This window comes from Lepidochelys olivacea, assembly GCF_965140295.1.
Source record: "Lepidochelys olivacea isolate rLepOli2 genome assembly, chromosome: 22".
Classification (NCBI taxonomy): domain Eukaryota; kingdom Metazoa; phylum Chordata; order Testudines; family Cheloniidae; genus Lepidochelys; species Lepidochelys olivacea.
In genome coordinates this window covers 14,377,995-14,397,069 of record NC_140432.1, presented here as the reverse complement: position 1 = coordinate 14,397,069, position 19,075 = coordinate 14,377,995, and the positions used below count along the sequence as shown (strand labels likewise).

The following is a 19,075-nucleotide window of genomic DNA, read 5'->3' as shown; positions in this document are numbered from 1 at the left end:
GCTGAAATCTGCCCCACAAGACTGGAAGCTTTGCCAGATTGTGGAGGGAAGAGAAAAAGCCAATGACCAAACAACATATGTGCTGACAAATGAAATAAAAAATTCCCTCGATTTCCTGAGGCAGCCCCAGCGTTCCTGAAAGTCCCACTATTCTCGCTGCAAATTGACCTTACGTGAGCAAATGAGGAGTTCTCTCTACTTTGCATTTGCTTGACACAAACTGCCAGCCCTGGTTCACACCCGACTACTACCAAGGCACTGCTCTTTGGTGTTCTAGCCAGCTCCTCCCTGACATCCTCTTCCCACCCCTTGAGCCCAGGTGGCTGCAGCGAACTCACTGCCTAGTTTGCCAAATCTTGATGCAATCTCTCCCTGGAAGCCGCCTGCTTGGGCGACAGCTGCAGGGCCGTTGAGATGCATTAAAAATAAAGCTTTTCAAATAAGACAATCAAACAAAAAATAACCCCTAGAAACCCACGTGCTGAAGGGGAAAAATATAATCCTGGTCTCTTCTCTCCAGTTGGCCCTGAATGAGCAGAAAAGCTCTTCAGATGAAAAAGCCAGGAAGCTCCCCCCTTAGAGTTCTCAGTGTATTTCGGGGTCGTGAATGGTGCTGGATTGGGAGCCTCTGTCTAAAGCCTCCATTGCTGTCATATTAATACAGCTGGATGCTCAATTCCTGCACAGAACGGGTTCGGTAGCCGGGCAGGCTTCCTCCTGATCTGGTAAGGGATTTCAGCTGCCCTGGCACATTTGATCCTAATCCTCTCCACTGAGAAAGCTAGCCCTGATGTCAGTTAATCACGGTGTGGTCTCCCATCCAGCAGGGACGGGGGTGAAACTTACCAGTTTAAGGCACATTCCCCCCCCCTCCCTCCCCCCATCAGATGGTTATGATTTTCGGCTATTACCGACCTCACTATTATTACAGTTTATTATTGTAGCATATTCAGGCCCCAACTGAGGGCAGAGTCCCATTGTGCTAGGCACTGTATATACACCTAGCAAGAGACAGCCCCTGTCCCAAAGACCTCTCAATCTAAGTAGTCGAGGGGAAAGGATGGAAGAAAAGAAGGATTATTGTTCCCATTTTGCAGATGGGGAAATGAAACACAGAGAGATCAAGTAATAATATCTAGCTCTTCTCATCTCAAAACACTTTACCAAGGAGGTCAGTATCTTTATCCCCATTTTACAGATGGGAAATCTGAGGCACAGGGTGACCCAGTAGCAGAGCCAGGAATAGAATCCAGGTCTCCTAAAAGTGTCAGTCCAATGCTCTAGCTACGAGGCAACACAACCTCAGTGTTACTGAATGACCTCCCCCACAGCTGTGGCAGAGTCAGGAGTTGAACCTTGGTCTCCTGAGTCCCAGAGTCTTAACCACAAGAGCACCCTAACTGTCCTGTTTAGAGGTTCTCCCTGTGCGTGTTCCCCCATCACCCTGGTCTCTGAGCATCATTCTTCATTCCTGAGCCATGTGGCCTCCCAGGGATAAGAACTAAACCCTGCCAGATATCTGGCAGGGCAGGTACAGAGGAGCTGTTAGGATGACATAAGTCAGAAGCACCGTGCTTATTTTCTCCCCTTCTGCCCACTATGAGCATTATCATGGCACAATGAATTGGCCTCTGTCTTTGTCGTTTTAAACACCTACTGCAGTTAACGTCCGACAGGTCTGTTTTTGGGAAAGTCTCTGTCTACGTAGGGATTTGGGGATTTACCCCTGTAGCGTAAGGGAGCTGAAGGCTCCTGGGATTGTGTAAAGAAAGGAGTTCAACATCCGGACTCAACAGGAGGTGAAGTGTAAACTGAGATCCCTGGGCTTTCTTGCTAGAGATGGGAAAGAGTCTAAGGAAGGGCGGGGGAAGCTACTTCTTCAAATGCCAGTCTCATTAATCACATTGCAAGGAAAAGAAATCAGAGAAAATCATTAAAATTACAGATGGCTAGATTAGGTAATTAGAATTTAGGCAAAAACAGATGTTTGTAATTAAGTGTTTATTTCATTGAATGAAATCCAGATTGTAAAGTCTATTTCACAGGATTTTAATGGTTTTAATTCTCTGTTATGTTTGGGGGCAAATATACAGAGGACAGTGTTTCAGGAATAACTCCCATTCACCCCTCCTAAACCTGCCTATAGTCCCTGGAGAGCAGCTTGGCTTTAAACATTGGCCTTGACACGAGAGATTTTGGTAAATAAAACAAAAACCTTCTCTTTAAACTATGATGGATCTCTCTGTGTTTCTGGAAACATGTCTACACTGCAGCCGGAAGCCAGCACGCCAGCCTGAGCGGACAGACGGAAGCTAGCGTGCTAAAACTAGCAGTGTGGACGTCACGGCTCGGGTGGCAGCTCTGACACTCAGGCCCACCCAATCTCCTGGGGCCACATGCTTGGGTGGCTTGGGGAGCCTCTGCTGGAGCCACACCATCCACCCTGCTATTTTTAGTACTCTACCTTGAGCCCCGCCAGCACTGCCTACCCAGGCTCTGGGGCTCACTCCCAGCTGCACTGTAGCTGTACCCCACAGGGCTAGATTTTGGCCGCACAGGGCAGCCAGCGAGGAGCTGGGCCATGCCATGGGGCAGAATCGAGGGCACCCTGCATCAGAAGGGTACAGCCCATTTTACTCCCCACTAGCCCAGCTGGCTTGTGCACCAAGGGGGAGGAGCTATGGCTTTGTGCGCTCCTTGCCCCTTTGCAAGCGAGTTGCTCCCAGGGCTTCGTAACACAGTGGCAGCCCTTCTTTTCCCTCATGCTCCCTTAAATTCAGGGTGCACCGCACTCACTCCTTATGCAGCCGATTACACATAGAGGAACACAACTTTACCCACGCTCCATCCCCCTACTCCCTATCTGGGGAGTTCCTCCCCTGGTTTTCCAGCCGTGCAGTGATGTCCCTGCAAGATATGGGGGGGCCGGCTCTTTACTCACCTACACCCACATGATCATGTGAGTAGGAACCACCATCAAAACCGTTGGGTCTTTCACATGCAATGTTGCACAGGCACTGTGCACCACGGAGGTGGCACCAAATGACGATGATCAGCACAAATCAAGAATGCACAAAAGTGAGAGACTCGTGTTAAGGTGCAAATTGTTTGGTTTTTTTTAATGTCACAATGAAAAAAGCCTTTTTTTTAAATGATTCTTGACAAAGGAGGAGGAGGAGATTTGATAAGGGGCGGAGGAGAGAGAGGGATTGGGGAAGTCAAAGTGAATGAGCTTTAAACCAGGTGGTTGGAAGAACCAAAAGATCGGCTAGCAGCTGTGCTACAGTGAAATGCAACTTAATTTTGCACAAGCGTCTTCCATGCAAACTATATCCCAATTTGCTTGACTGAGTTAAATACAGCTAACAGAGTTTACGAATAAATAATGGCAGACGGAAATAGCAATTAGGAGGCACAGGCGAGGGAGACAATATTGTGTTTGGCTGAGATTTGAAACGAGCCGGAGAGCTGATGAGCCAGAGTGAGTCACAGAAAAGACTGCTCCAAATGGTAGAAGCAGCAGAGGAGAAGGCTCTTGCACCAACAGCAATGGGAAGAAGTGGAAGTGGCAGAGAGGATTCTGATACTCGGTGACCAGAGGGAGCGAGGAGAGGACTTGAGCAGAACACAGTTCATGATTTTGGATAGGGCAAGTCCATAGTGGGCTTTAAAAGCAGGTTCCTGAAATAAAGGGGGGAGCTGGTGAAGACGTCTGGGGTGGGGGTGCTGGGATCTTTTTGTGCATGTTGCAGTCCCTCAGGGTTCAAAAGCCCTGAATCAGGCCCCTCAAAATCATGAAACTGGCATCGACTCCTAGTTCTGAGCCTGTGTGGATAGGGAATGGCTGGCCTGATACCCAGCGTTAGAGCTGGAAATCGGGTGCTTCCCAGGAAAGCTGTAAGTAGAGAAAAGAGAGAGGGAAGTGTAGGACTTGGGGGATGGCGGAGGATCCCCTTAGCAGAAGAAGTCACCCCCAGCAGCAAACCAAACCATAAGGGCATGTTGGAAAAGGGAAGTGTAACGCCAGAAATACCAGCAAATTGTCTGAGGCTAAAGTGTAAAATATTCCAATCAATAATGTCAAATGCTTCACTAAGATCTACAAGCCTCTTGCTTAGTAGCTAATAAGAGATCACTAGCTGCTCAAAGAGAAGGGAAATGAAAACCCGACCAGAGACAACTGGGGCCAGTTTTCAGAGCTGGGGTAAGGGGATAGAAACATCCGATGACAGTGGAGCTGCATCTTCTTACCCCAGGTCAGAATTTGACCTGTCGCTACTGATAAGGGCCCCGAGACAGGAAAGCACACCTGTAAGTCCCAATGAAGTTAAGCATGTGTATATGTGCTTTGCTGAACAGAAGCCCGAGTACCCAGCCAGCTGGGGATGGCGAACTCCTATTTAGTTGCAGTAACAAGCAATGGAGCTTGGAGTGCAAGGAGATGACGTGAGCCAATGGGGTGAGGAGGGAGGATATATTCACTCCTTTAACAACTCTGGAAAATGCAGCCCTGGAGGGGAATTCTTAAGAGACGATGTAACTATTTAGGGAGAAAGCTGGAAGACTTATCACCGAACACAAAGGGATAGGCAGAGAGGGACGGCATGTTATCTGATGGTTCAGACAGGAGGACTGGGGATCAGGATGACTGGGTTCTGTTCCCAACTCTGCCGCAAACTCCCGTGTGTCCTTGGGCAAGTCACTCATCCTCTTCTGTGCCTCAGGTTACTCTTCTGCACAGTGGAGATAATGATACTTACCGACTCGCCAGGCATGGCTTGAAGCTCAGTTAATCCATAGTTGGAGAGCGCTTTGAAGCCCTCCAGCAACACATACTGACAACAGGGTTCATCATTATTACAGATGAGATCAATCTGATCCCGAGAGTACGAATCACACATGATGGTTGCTACTCACGTCACTGGATGCGCTCCTGGAAAGTGCGCACATACTGTGGTGAGGAGGGTGGTGTCAGAACATACATAGACTAGAGTAGGGAGAAAATCAGACATCATATTAGATGGGGTGATGTCAGAAATACCATCAAATTGTCTGAGCTCCGTCTACCTTGATAGAACAAATGTGAGAGGTGTTGAGGGGTGGGAGATGGAAATTGGGGATTACTGGAATTATTAGAGCGGATGGTCAGGGTTTGATAGCACTAAGTGTGGAAATGTTAGTTTTTCATAGTGTCTGCAAAGCCCTGAGTTGCTCATTAACAGCCTGATACCAGACCATTGAAGTCAGCTGGACTCTTGCTGGTGACTTCAGCAAGGGTAGGATCAAGCCTAGTGGGTTAAATCTGGCTCACTTTATACACACAGGTAAGGCAGAGGAAACCAAAGGGTCTACATAACAAGACTGTCCCCCATTAGGGTGACTGGGAAGAGAATAAATGTGATCAGAGCTGGGGTTAGTCAGAAGGAGCTAGACAAGGCATCTGGGTGGAACCTGAGCGATAGATATAGTTGAACTGTAAATGTCCACATACGGGGGAAGGTGAGGAGAAGGCTCAACAAGCTAAAGAGCAAATACGTTGCTGGATGCTGCAATGGTAGAGAGGAGACTCTATGAAGAGGGAGGGAGAAAAATGGAACTTTGACAGTAACGAGATGTGGCAACCAAATGCCAATGCAGTCAGGAAGTGACGATAATTGAAAGTGAAATCTTAGTCATAACAATGAAGAGGAGATAGAAAATGACTGGTTGTTAACTAGATCAAAAACATCGAAACAATTGTGCATGAGGAAAGTAATGCTCTGCATGAGACAAGATGGTAAATAGAAGTGATTAGAAGCAAGTGGGTCGAAGGGGAAAGAGTCAATATGGATTCTGAAATCTCCTGTAGCAGCAATTCCTTTAGAAGGACGGCCGGCAGTGGAAAAGAGGACCAGAGCATTATGGTAAAGGGATTAAGAGGCCAGTGTGGGGACTGGAGGACAAAGAAAGGAAGGGAGGTGGATAAGTGCAGAAGGGAGGAAAGCGAGGATGCGAAGAGCAGTAAGAAGAAACTACCCGAGATGTGGAGGGTAAGGTAATAAGCCTGAGAAGAGGCGGAGGAAGTCCAAGGAATGGACTTGAATCCAGAATGGCCACATGAGTTACGCCTACCACAATGAATGACATGGAGACCCCAAGAGAATGATGATTAAAGGAGTCTATGGGCCTGATTCTCCGTTGTCCTACCTTTGTGCAATGACTCACACCGAAGAACGTAAAGGCCATACTGGGTGAGACCAATGCTCCATCTATCCTGTCTTCTGATAGCGGCTAGGGCCCGATGCTTCAGAGGGAATGACCAGAACAGGGCAATTATCCAGTGATCCATCCCCTGTCGTCCACTCCCAGCTTCTGGCTGTCAGAGGTTTAGGGACACCAAGAGCATAGAGTTGCCTCCCTGACCATCTTGGCTAATAGTCATTGATGGACCTATCCTCCACAAACTTATCTAGTTGTGTACCAAATCAGAATGGTAGCATTTTATGCTTGCTTTGCGCAAGCATGAGTGACTGCCCAAGGCACAGGGCACTGGGCAATCTGGCTCAGATGCCTTGTCTAGCTCCTTCTCACTAACCCCAGCTCAGACCGTGAGTGGGATGTGAGGCGAGGTAGCTCAAGGCATGACAGATATGGTAGGGTAACTGTAGCATGGTGTTGAATGGAGTTGCTCTATGGTGTATGAGCAGATGTAAGCTTCTACCCTGGTGTACTGTATGGGTGCGTAAAGATTTATTTTACACTGTGTGTGTAATTGTGTGCACACGTATGGCAGAAACAATGGATTTGTTCCTTCGCTAAGTGCAGGTTGGGTCTTATTTAATTTTCCAACCTTTGGTGCTGCTCCTCTGAGCTCCCACCTCTCTCTCTCTCCTGTCCACAGCTCTCCTCTGCCTTGTTGTTTGATGCCGTTTATGCCGTGGTGACAGCGGTGCAGGAGTTAAACCGGAGCCAGGAGATTGGTGTGAAACCTCTGTCCTGTGGATCCGCACAGATCTGGCAACATGGCACCAGCTTGATGAACTACCTGAGAATGGTGAGAAGTGACTGAAGTTTGCTGATTTAGCTGTATCCACCCCCCAACTGCCAGGAGCAAAAGACATGCACATCTGAACGTGTGTGAGATGATGTCCCTGCAGTCAAAGTGCAGGATACCAACCTGTTTGACTGTAGCGCTGGGAATGAAGGAGAAAGCCATGAGAGAAATGTTTGTAAGCCAGCCTAGGAACTATTTGAAATTCACCAACTTTCAGGCTTTGTGGCAAACACAAAGCTCAGCAAACTTTTTAAATTAAGCCAGGCTAAGCTTTGTGAATATTCCCTGGGTCCAGTTTCAAGTGAACTTGAGCTGATTTATGGTCCCACCTTGCAACCAGGAGAAGCTCAGATATTGTAGATGAGTTTCTCCTGCAGGGGTGGTTGATTTGGACTTTTCTGAACTTAGGGTGTTGTGAACTCATATGGATCAAAAGTAACTACGGGTCAAAACAAAACCCCAGGTCTGAACCCCTCAGATTCCTCGGGAGTTTCAATTTGAAGTCCCAGAAGTGAATGTGGTGTGTGTATTTTGGTTCTAGTTTGTATCCAGTTTGAACATTTTTTTCTGGTTCTGTTCTGGATGCAATTAAAATCTCATGAGAGCAGCTACTCTCATGAGATTTCATCCCAAGATGGTAAAAGACTCACTGATGTGGCTTTGGTCTCAACATCTGACCCCTTCCCCCCTCAACACACACACACACACACCTTAACCTACTCCTGATTTAAACCACCTCATTGCCCCATCCCTAATCAAATGTTCACACAAACTCCCGTAACCCCAGAATGACGGAGCTTCTCCCAGCTCTTCTATCATTAACTTGTACTCACTGCTAATAAGGTGCTTGAGCAGCACTAAGCAGGATTTAAATCCGCTGTGTGGGATATGACTCTCGTCATGGGACTCTTTGCAACGTGACCCCCTGTTAACTCAGGCTCCATCCAGTGCAATGTCATGGCACGGTTTGCCACAGAATCCCCAGCCGCTTCTTTCAATGTGACACAATTAAATACTCACCTCTACAACCTAGCAATGTGCAGCCTTGGGGCCATGGAGATGAAATAAGGATGCAGGGGAGGGCAGGCTGGGGAGTGGCAAAAAGGGTAATGAATGGAACCTTCATGAGAAATGGAATTCTGGAAGCCTCGCAACTTACAAGTCTTTGTTTTATTTTGGGATATTTTCCCGTCTTCTCTGTCTCATTTCTACTCCAGGCAGATTCTGAAAGCAATTAGAATTGTCCCATGGCAATACTGTTGATACTCCACCCCCGTGGATAGATGTCAGAGCTCCACAGTTCTGTCCTACTAACTGGGTAAACAGCTGCCATGTGTGGGCTCTGTTCAAGACTATAAGGGGGAATGATCTCAATTTGGTGCTGTAACTCTCTCTCTCTTGGACAGGTAGAATTGGAAGGTCTCACCGGCCACATCGAATTCAACAGCAAAGGTCAACGGTCGAACTATGCCCTGAAAATCCTGCAGTACACACGAAATGGCTTCAGACAGGTAAGATTGGCCCTGCAGGCATCTTCCTAGGGTCTGAACCTGCCAGGTGCTGAGTGCCTCCTGGGAGGTGCTGAGACCCTGTCCCCACCTCCACTCCCCCTAAAGTCAATGGGAGTGGAGAGTACCCCTTGCCTTGCATGACCTGACCCTTAGCAAAGAACAACCCCAATGCAGTTTTTAGCTGCAGCTCTCTCACTGTTCATGGTTTGGAAGGAAGTTTACAGTGAAACCCTATGTTCCCCTTTGTTAAGAGACCACCCCAAGACATCTCTAAGCATTTTAAATTACCACCTTAAGGGACCATCTGTCCAGCATGACTAGCAACACCCAGCATCAGCTCCAGTGTGACAGCAGCCCTCTCTCCAAGAAGATAAGATTCAGTGCCTACAAAGCATGTCCTGGATACACATCCACACAAAGGCCATGTTTGCACACGGACTTGCAACTGGTTTAAACTGTTGCAAACTGCTTTGTGGACACACTTATTTCAGATTAAGAGTGGTTTATTTCAAGTCATCTTAAACCTATCCCTAAATGATTTCGGGGAAAGTTACATGAGAAAGTTTTAGCAGTTACACAGGTATAGTTGTACTGGCTTTACCCACTGTGTAGACCCTCTTATTTTCCTATATGAGTGGCGCTTTTTTTTTCAGTTTAAGTTAAAGCCATTGTCAAAAGACATCAGCTAAACCAAGAAAAGGCCCTGTTATTAGAGCAGGCTGGGAAATGGTTTTCCTATCCTGTGAAAATGTTCAAGATGTCAAAATTTTCCCCCTTCCAAATCAGGATGAAAAATAAGTGTCTCCAAAATGTTTGCGAATCAAAAATCTGAACATTTGTTTGGTTTGGGTCAATAGAAACATGTCGTTTCTGATTTTGGCCATTTTTTATGTATTTAAAACTGTCAAAATGAAAAGTCGATTTGAACTGGAAAACTGGACTATGAAAGTCGACTAAATAAAATGAATCAAAATGATAACATTGAAACAAAATGTTTCAGTGATTCCGACTGAGTCAAACAAAGCTTTGGGGAATTTTCCTTTTGTGGGAAATTTTGAAATTTCGTTCCGATTTGGAAAGATCTTTTCCCCCTCCCGCAAATATCAGAATTTCCTGTGGAATAGGCATTCTGGTTCCTGACTAGTTTTAATAATCACCTGAAACTGCTTGCCAATCCCTCCGGTTGTTTGTTTTCCTCCTTACCCTGCACGTCCTTCGGTATTGGTGATGGCGGCTAGCTACTCTTCTCCTCCCTGTGTATTACTTGTACAACCCTCCCCTTCTGTTGGGGCACAGCCTGACTTATATTAGTTTTCAAATCTGGGTGCCTATATAAGCATCCAGGCTTTCAGAAGTACTGAGCACCCACAAATCCCACTGGAGTCACTGTGAGCTGCAGGAAAGCTGCACCTTTGAAAATCAGGTCACTTCTATTTATGGGCCTCAGTAAGGATTTAGGAGCCTAACTTTAGGCAAACCATTTTGGCCAGTGAGTTTTAATGGGCACCTGGGCAAGGCTGGCTTAAGAGTGGCCCCAGAGAGGAGGTGATTCCTACCAGCCGCAGGTAAATTCACCCCCCCCCCCCACTCAGCACCTCCCCACTGGCTGGACTCTCTTGGAGATGGAGGATAACCAGGCAAATGCAGAGCAAAAGGAGTCTCGTTTCAGCCTGAGCAGAGGCTGGTTAGTGCACCAGGAAAGGCTCCCAGCAGACTAACTGATCAGTGTGTATCGGTGGAGTTACCAGAATCTGAATCACCTGTAGCACTGATCCATGCTTGCTTCCTTTTCTGCAAGAGGGACTTCATCCTTCCAGCTCATAGTGACTTTTTTTGATTGAATTATAGAATTTGCGCTATGCATGAGACATCTGCACGCTCCACAGCCTATTAAGTGGTTAGTCCTTGGCATATTGAATGCGCCTTATTCTCTAATGCTCTTGCATTGACACCTGTCTGCCCTTCGTTCACTCTCTTGCGGTTGCAGCACAGTGCTCGTTCATCCCCGCCTCCTCTGCTGTTGTTGTTCAGCGGCCCTCGCTCAACCATGGCTCACTCTCTCGCAGTCTCATTCATGGTGGTCACCTGATGCCACTCTGTCTCTTGCAGAGTCGGCCTTTCGATTGCTGCAGCCCAAAGCTGGCAGAGGGAGAAACTGGCCAGTGAGATTCCTTCCCTGTCCAGGCACTGATACAGCTGCGTCTGCACAGCAGGTGGGAGGCACAGCTGCAGCATCCGCAGGCATACCTGAGCACAGCCACGCTGCTAGCTCAGGAATGCCAAGACATGCTGTCCCAGTTGCAGCGTAGAGATTCCCCAAAGGGACTTCACACCAGACCCTTTGGTTGCAGAGTCATTGCAAGATCCAAGGGGTAGTGGAGCAATGAGGTGCACCAGACTCTGTGCATTTGCTGCTCTCAGTGGTGACTAGGGGTACTGGTGTATTTCCTGCCATCTACAGAGGTTCAGTATGGTGTCTCTGCGGTTCTCTTTATGGACCTCTGGGTTCTGCAGCGGAGCAGGAACCCACCACTTCATTCATTCATCGTTGAACTAGTTCCTCAGCCCGTCTCTTTTGCTCATTTCTGTTCTCTTTCCCACATTGGTATTCTTGTCATTTTAACTTTGGCAGGTAGATAAAATGGGACAGGGTGGAGGTGACTTACCTCACTATATTAAGAACATGGGAATTGCCAGATTGGATCAGACCCATGGTCCATTTAGCAGAGTACTCTGTCTCCAATGGCCAGCACCAGATGTGTCTAGTGAGGGTGCAAGAAACCTTACAACAGTAGATCTCAAAGCGCTTTGCAAATGAGATATATTATCCCCATAATATAGATGGGGAAACTGAGGCACAACGAGGGGACGTGACTGCTCAACATCACCCAGCAGGCCAGTGGCAGATCCAGGAATAGAACCTGGTTCTCAGTCCAGTGCCCTAGCCACTAGGTCACACTGCCACTATTTCAAACCTATCTATTTTAATAAATAATAAAGAAGTGCCTGTTTATTTTGGAGAGAGCCTGGAGAGGAAAGAGGGATTTTAGCTGAGGTTTGCAAGGAGATGGAGAGATTCCAGAGGGAGGCTGTGCCACATGGCAAGCGCTTCAGAGGAGAAGGGTCCCACAATGGCAAGATTGTCTGGTGGGGCAGAGAGGAGTGCAGTGGTGGAAGCCAGGTGCCAAATTCAGGCGTTGAAGTTGATGGAGCTGAACCTGCTTACACCAGCTTGAAACTTGGCCCAGACTCTGTAGGAGTGGATGAAGCCGCTCCATGGAGGTTGTGTTTTCCAGGAGAAAGCAACCCTGACCTATGAAGCAGACTAAGGAGCCTTGGAACGGGGGTCTCATCTTTAATATTCCTATCTGGGCAGCTCACTGGGAAGTTACAGATCAGCCCAGTGGCAAGAACCCTTGTCTCAGAGACCGCCCCTTCTCCAGATGTTTGCCAGCTGGAAGTGCCTCATCACAGAACAAAAGCAACGACATCTTACCTGGCTCTGCATGGGACCTGGCAGCAGCTACTTTCAGCCTCATGTTGCCTGCCAGTTTCTACCTCTGGCATGTGACAGATCTGTCTTCAGCTACCTCTGAGTGAGCAGGGAAACGGGCTGTCACTTCCGGCAGAGAGATCTCTTACAGCATCAGGGCCCTTTTTAGCCATTTTCCTTGACCCACTTGTTATGAACAAAAGTGACAGATCCAAACCCGCCTGCGCTAACGAGAGTAGCCATTAGGCGGGAGCCGGGGAGAGACATGGCTTTAAACCCAACCTGCTTGCTATATTTTTGTAATACATTTTAAATGCGAGGGAGAGTTTTGGCATAAATATGCAGATCCTTCTGAATCTCTGTTTTGCCGAGAGCTCTGCAGGGAAGTTTTGAGTGCACGGAAGCCCCTGCTCGCCTCACAGCTGTGTTCCAGCTCCTGGAGAATGCCTGACACGACAAAGATTTTGCTGCCAGCGCGCAATCACTTTTAGGGTTTGGAATGGTGATGTCGCCGTCTTGATCGCAGGATATTAGAGAGCTCTGTGGAGCTCAAAAACTCGTCTCTGTCGCCAATGGAAGCTGGTCCAATAAAAGAGATTGTCTCTCTTTTCGGGTTTGGAGGGAGACTCATTTTCCAGGACGCAAAAGAACATTTTATTTGTTGAACAAACCTGGAAAATGGTCCAGTTGCATGGTTCACACACCCAGGGTCTGTCTGTCTGCAGATGACAGTGTTTAAACATGCTGCCGCGATACAATCTCAAAGGGTGAAGAGCAGTTCTGCATGAAGAGCAGTGACTGGATAAGAGGCATCCCGGGGTTCCCTGTTTGATGCCAGATCAAGCTTGCTTGGTTTACAAGTAGCAAAATGCTTTGCCTTGCTTTTCCCTAATGGCCAGTCCTGCAACCTTCACCCTGGAAGGTTAGAATCATAGAATACCAGGGTGGGAAGGGACCTCAGGAGGCCATCTAGTCCAACCCCCTGCTCAAAGCAGGACCAATCCCCAACTAAATCATCCCAGCCAGGGCTTTGTCAAGCCTGATCTTGAAAACCTCTAAGGAAGGAGATTCCACCACCTCCCTAGGTAATCCATTCTAGGGTTCTTCTATCTCACAAACCCTCACCAGAAGTAAGGATTGTACAGACCAAATTTTGACCTGAATAACTTCTGTTCACTGCCATTGTCTGCTAAGCACACCCATCCAGAAACAGAGATGGTGCCGTGTGACTAATGTGACCAATCCCAACCAAGCAACGTACCTGGAACGTGCAATGTGGGGAGTCTGATAGCACAGCACAAAGCGAATGGGATTCATGAAGGATCCCATCAGAGCCTCGAAGAACCAGTGCATTCTTGAAAATCCCAGTTTACTGGGAGCAATATGTGGAGCCAGAAAAGGGCAACCTTTTCTACTGCAGGTTATACACCATAGGCAGCTAAGTATGTGGCCTGCTTTTCAGAAGTATCCCACATCTCCCATTGGAGTTAAACTTTGCAAACAGCCCACAAGCGAGAGGTGATCACTTACTACAGGTTATGCTGACAAGGCACCTGGACAATGGAAAGCCCTGCTGGTGTCGGCTGCCTGGTTAGAATGTTTGGTGGCCTTAAATAAATCATTCCTTGTCAAAAGTCTGTCCAGTTGACTTTATTCTGCACAGTGCTGGTTTGTATTCCAGTGGCGGCATAATTCCTCAGCTGGGCCTCTACCTCTGAGCTGGAGGAGGCAGCCCCAACCTGCACCTCTTACCTGGGGGTCAGGCCAATGCCTAGAGGGCGGATTAAGGCTAAACAGGGCCCAGGTCCACCCAAGTTACGAGACCTCCAAGCAGGCTCTTATACCCTACCTGCCCCATGCTCAGGCTCTCCCTTTCAGGCCCCCAAAACATGTCTCCTGCCCACTCCTGAATCTTTGACCTTCCTCCAAGATGAAACATCCCACCAACCTCACCAATTCATCTGGACCACCTCCAACCATGAAGCCCAGTTCCTGCTCAGCTGGGTACTTCTCACCCAAAGTAGGAGGTGCCGATCCAGGTTTCTGAAATCCACTGCTGGATCCTGCAAGGTGCTGAGCACGCCTTTAGTTGTCAGTGTTTTCAAGTGGGAATCAAGGGCCCTCAAGCCCCAGCACTAGTATAATGCTTTGAGATTAGAATAGCTCTAGTGGGCTGCTGCTTATTCGCCAATTTTCCTCTTCTCAGCCAATCGTGGGAGAAATTCCCATATTATTATATATTGAATAAATAAATGAATAGTTAGAAATCATTTAACTAAACCCACCACTCAGGAGCAAACACTTGTGTCCTGGAGACAAACTGCTCCCAAGGGTCAAATTAGCTGACTTCTGTCTAGAGTTGTTTGAAGCATCCTTGTTGCCTTTTTAACAGGCTCATGCTCTCTGCCCATGTCTGTCACTTTCAGCCACAGGGGCTTCCAGCTCATCAGCTTTGAGAGAAAATTCACCAGAAGTTGAAGCTGATCCAGATTTCTGCTAGCAAACAAATTAGAGACTCTCAGATTTTCAAACTCCTCTTGCTTTTGGGCAGGAGAGCCAGGGCTTTAAGTGTTTAACTTTTAATATATTTGTGTAATGCACTGAACGCTTTTCCATATTTAGTTTAACTTGTGGAACTGTTTCCTCAGCTGTACGAAGAGCCCTCTGTTCACAAGATGCCTGATAAGGCAGAAGCTCATTAGCATGTGTCTGGGATCTGGCAGGGGCTGACTTTGTACATTTCTTTTTGCTTTCTCTCCCCTTCCCATCTTTTAAAAAGCATAGTAGCATCTCTCTGGGGTTTAGATTAAACCCTGGGGACTGGGATTTGGCACTTTAAAAGGGGGAAGATGGGGTATGTGTAACTTGCAGGTGATCCCTAGGAGGGGAAGAAAATTTGGATGGGGAATTAATGGCAAGACTGGGGTTAGAACCCACCAATCTCCACAGCCTCACCTCCATGAGACACCACGTTCCCTCCTTGTGTGGGTGTGTCCAATTATCCATTTGTGTGCAAAAAGGCTTCCATGCCTTAAACACAGAGTGGTGGGGATGGCAGGAGGGTGCATAATTGGTATGCTGATGAGATGCAGATGAGCTGACAGATCAGAGACCCTCTACAATTACAGCCACTTCAACCCATCAAGCCCTTTTAGCATGTAAATAGCTAAGCAGCTGCCTCAGGACCTGTGCTCCTCCCCCCCACCCCAGCCTCTGGTGTGGGTTCTGGGCCTGATTCTGCAAAGGAATGAGTGCCCTTGTCTCCCATGGACTTCCTTATGGTCTGATGGTACTCAGCACCTCATGGGAGGCTCTTAGCAAAAGATTAGGCCCTCAGTGGACAACTCCTGGAGGTTATTGCCCCAGCTAAGGAACGGGTCTAAGAGGCCCTGGGAATGAGCTGGGCATGGGGGTTGTCACCCTGGCCAGGGGGAGAGAATGTTGCCCTGACTGGGGAGTGGGCAGGGGTTGCCCCAAGGGGAGAGTAGGCAGGGGGAACCCTGGCTAGGCAGTGGTCTGGGATTGCGCCAAGGATGGTCACATTAGCTGGGGAGTGGGCTGAGGGAGGGTCTCCCCAGCTGGGAAGTGGGCCAGGGAGACCCACAGGTTTGTCACGTGTGTCTGTTAGTCATGCAGGTTTAATAGGCGACCCTCCGCATGTTAGCTGCCAGCCCCTCTGAGCATGCTAGGCATTCAGTGGCTGTGAGCTCATTGTCCTGCAATAGGGGTCTTCCAGCATCCTTTAGCAGCAGCAGGCCTGGCAGATTTGTGCAGCTACCTCCAAGTTTCTGTTCTGCAAGAGATTCTAATCCCCATTTCTCTTTGGGCTGATAAGGAGCTGTTTGCCAAGTGCCTAATTATGTCTCCTGCCGGAAACCTCCCCTACCTGTTAGCATCGACAAGGCTCTTCAAATGCAAACTCTCTTTCTCGGGCATGAGGAGTGTGTGTGTTGGGGGAATGTGAGAAATGAGCTCAGCAGGACACTGCTTGCTAATCAGAGCTCAGAAGAAATCCACCTTCATCGTGCTGGAGGTGTCTAGTTGTTTCAAGGCATTCATATTCAGAGCCAGCTTTACCCTGGACCCTAGTTGCAAGGGTGAAGATGGGGGGGGGAGGGGCTTGTTGCGTCAAGTGATTACAGAATGGTCTCACCATGTCATCTCTCCCTGGCATCACCTGCTGCTTAGGCCTGCGGGGAGCTGCAGAAAAGGCACGTAATGAAAGTACTCCTTTTCTTGTTTGAGTGGTGTTTTGCCACCTTGTGCTTTAAGGGATTGGGAGCTCAGGCTCATTTGTGCCAATCCCTGTCAACCATGGGAGTTTAAGGGATTGAAGGAGTGGGACTGGCACACCATGCTCATCTTATGTTAGCTGGCGGCCATTTTCTATGGAGATGATAAATCTGTGAGGGTATCGCACATTCCGATAACTCCTTTGTGGGGCAGCGAAGTCTAGAGACCTTGTCTTCCCAGGGAGGTTAGGGAGGGATGCAGCCAAGGCTGCTGTCTTATTCTTCACAGGTTCAGCTGCCCTGTCTGGATACACATTATTTGTATCACAGTAATGCCTTGAGGCCCTAACAGAGGTATGGTAGGTACTGTGTGTATGCCTGGTAACAGAGTCCCTGCCTAAAAGAGCTTACAATCTAAATAGACAAGACAGACAAAGGAAGGGCAATTATCCCCATTTTACAGAGGGGGAAACTAGGTTAAGTGGCTTGCCCGAGGCCACACAGGGAGTCTGTAGCAGAGCCAGACGTTGAACCCAGCTCTCCTGAGTCTTTGCCTAGTCAGGTACATCTATACAGCCCGTGGCAGCAAGCCTCCCAGCCTGGGCCAACAGACTCAGGCGTGTGGGACTCACTCTATGTAGCTATGTAGACGCTGCAACTCAGGGTGGCTCTCGGGCTCTGAAGCCTAGGATAGGGGGTGGGCCTCAGAGCCGAGCCCCAGCCTGATAACCAATGTCAAAGCCCTATTTTTAGCACGGTAGAGTGAGTCCCACACGCCTGAGTCTGTCAATCCAGGTTGGGAGGCTCACTGCCACAGACTATGTAAACATATCCTCAGGGTCTTAATCACAAGGCCATCTTCCCCAGTTCTGGATAGGGTATCTGATCGTTTTTTGAGGAGTATTGAAGAGATTTTATTGGTGGTTCTTTATTTATATAAAGAAACGTATATATGTATATAAAAATCATATATATGTATATGATTAACATTTCCTTGGCATCTGCATTGGAGAGAGAAAAGATCTGAGGATCCTAGTAATCTTCCAGTACATTAAACTTCAGAAGCACTGAGCATTGTGGGGAGTCAATTAATGCCATTACCATACCATCAAGGGAGTCAGTACCAAGCACAGCATGGAGTGGGAATAACCTTGACATATCGATGTATTTAGCCTCAGTGTTATGCTACAAGAAGGGTCAAATCATCTGTCATGCCAGAGGAGGAGGAGGCAGTCAATTACAGTATGCCAGCAGGGAAGGGAAGAATCTGACAACAGCAAGAGTTGTTAAAATTAAAGATAATCTGTCACTAATCTCCCATTATCAGATCTGACAAAATAATGCGTTACTGAGAACTGATCGCTATCTTAGAGAAGCAAGAGGGGAGGGAATGTTGTCTAGTTGTTATAGCAGGTGACTGGGGCCTTGTGCTAGCCTTGTGATAAAGTCCAGTGTAGCTAAAATCCATCATGTTATATCAGTGAAGCCCGAGTTTAAAGGCTTGATCCTGCATCTATAGAATCATAGAATATCAGAGTTGGAAGGGAGCTCAGGAGATCATCTAGTCCAACCCCCTGCTCAAAGCAGGACCAATCCCCAACTAAACCATCCCAGCCAGGGCTTTGTCAAGCCTGACCTTAAAAACTTCTAAGGAAGGAGATTCCACCACCTCCCTAGGCAACGCATTCCAGTGTTTCACCACCCTCCTAGTGAAAAAGTTTTTCCTAATATCCAACCTAAACCTCCCCCACTGCAACTTGAGACCATTACTCCTTGTTCTGTCATCTGCCACCACTGAGAACAGCCTAGCTCCATGCTCTTTGGACTCCCTTTCAGGTAGTTGAAAGCAGCTATCAAATCCCCCCTCATTCTTCTCTTCTGCAGACTAAATAACCCCAGTTCCCTCAGCCTCTCCTCATAAGTCATGTGCTCCAGCCCCCTAATAATTTTTGTTGCCCTCCGCTGGACTCTTTCCATATCCATCTTGTAGTGTGGGACCCAAAACTGGACACAGTACTCCAGATGAGGCCTCACCAATACCCAATGATCACATCCCTCAATCTGCTGGCAATGCTCCTACTTATACATCCCAAAATGCTGTTAGCCTTCTTGGCAACAAGAGCACACTGTTGACTGTGTGAATGACAAAACTCCCATGGACTTCAATGCAGGGACTGCCCCAGACTGATTACTGCACTCAGCCAAGGCACAATGAAAGCTGTTTCAGTGCGTCTATATTAGGGGGTTGCACAGAGGTAACTAGATTGATTTTGAGTTAAACCGAGGCTGATTTTCGAATAGAGCTCAACAAGGTCTAGATCAGGGTGGGTGAACTTTTTGGCCCGAGGGCCATATCTGGGAATAGAAATTGTCTGGCGGGCCATGAATGCTCACAAAATTGGGGTTGGGGGTGAGGACTCTGGTTGGGGGTGCGGGCTCCAGGGTAGGGCAAGAAATGAGGAGTTCAGGGTGTGGGAGGGGGCTTTGGGCTGGGGTGGGGGGAGCAGGGGCAAAGACTCCAGCTGGAGGTGTGGGTTCTGGGGTGGGGCTGGGGATGAGTTTGGCATGCAGGAGGGTGCTCTGGGCTGGGATCGAGAGGTTTGGAAGGCGGGAGGGGGATCAGGGCTGGGGCAGAGGGTTGGGGCACGGGGCGAGGTTCGAGGGTGCAGGCTCCAGGTGGCGCTTACCTCAAGCAGCTCCCAGAAGCAGCAGCATGTCCCTTCTCCAGCTCGTATGCAGAGGCACGGCCCAGGCGGTTCCCGGCCAATAGGAGCTGTAGGGCCAGCACTCGAGGCAGGGGCAGTGT

General features: G+C 48.2%; 1 protein-coding gene across 4 annotated transcripts in view; it reads left to right on the top strand.

The window, feature by feature from the left end:
- The window catches only part of GRIK4 (glutamate ionotropic receptor kainate type subunit 4), a 303,965-nt gene that overhangs the window by 236,014 nt on the left and 48,876 nt on the right, over positions 1-19,075 (top strand). For all 4 annotated transcript variants that reach the window (XM_084611846.1, XM_084611848.1, XM_084611845.1 and 1 more), the window contains 2 exons: positions 6,881-7,033; positions 8,440-8,544. In XM_084611846.1, the coding sequence (XP_084467972.1) occupies positions 6,881-7,033; positions 8,440-8,544 (258 nt within the window). The remainder of the gene's footprint in view (positions 1-6,880; positions 7,034-8,439; positions 8,545-19,075) is intronic.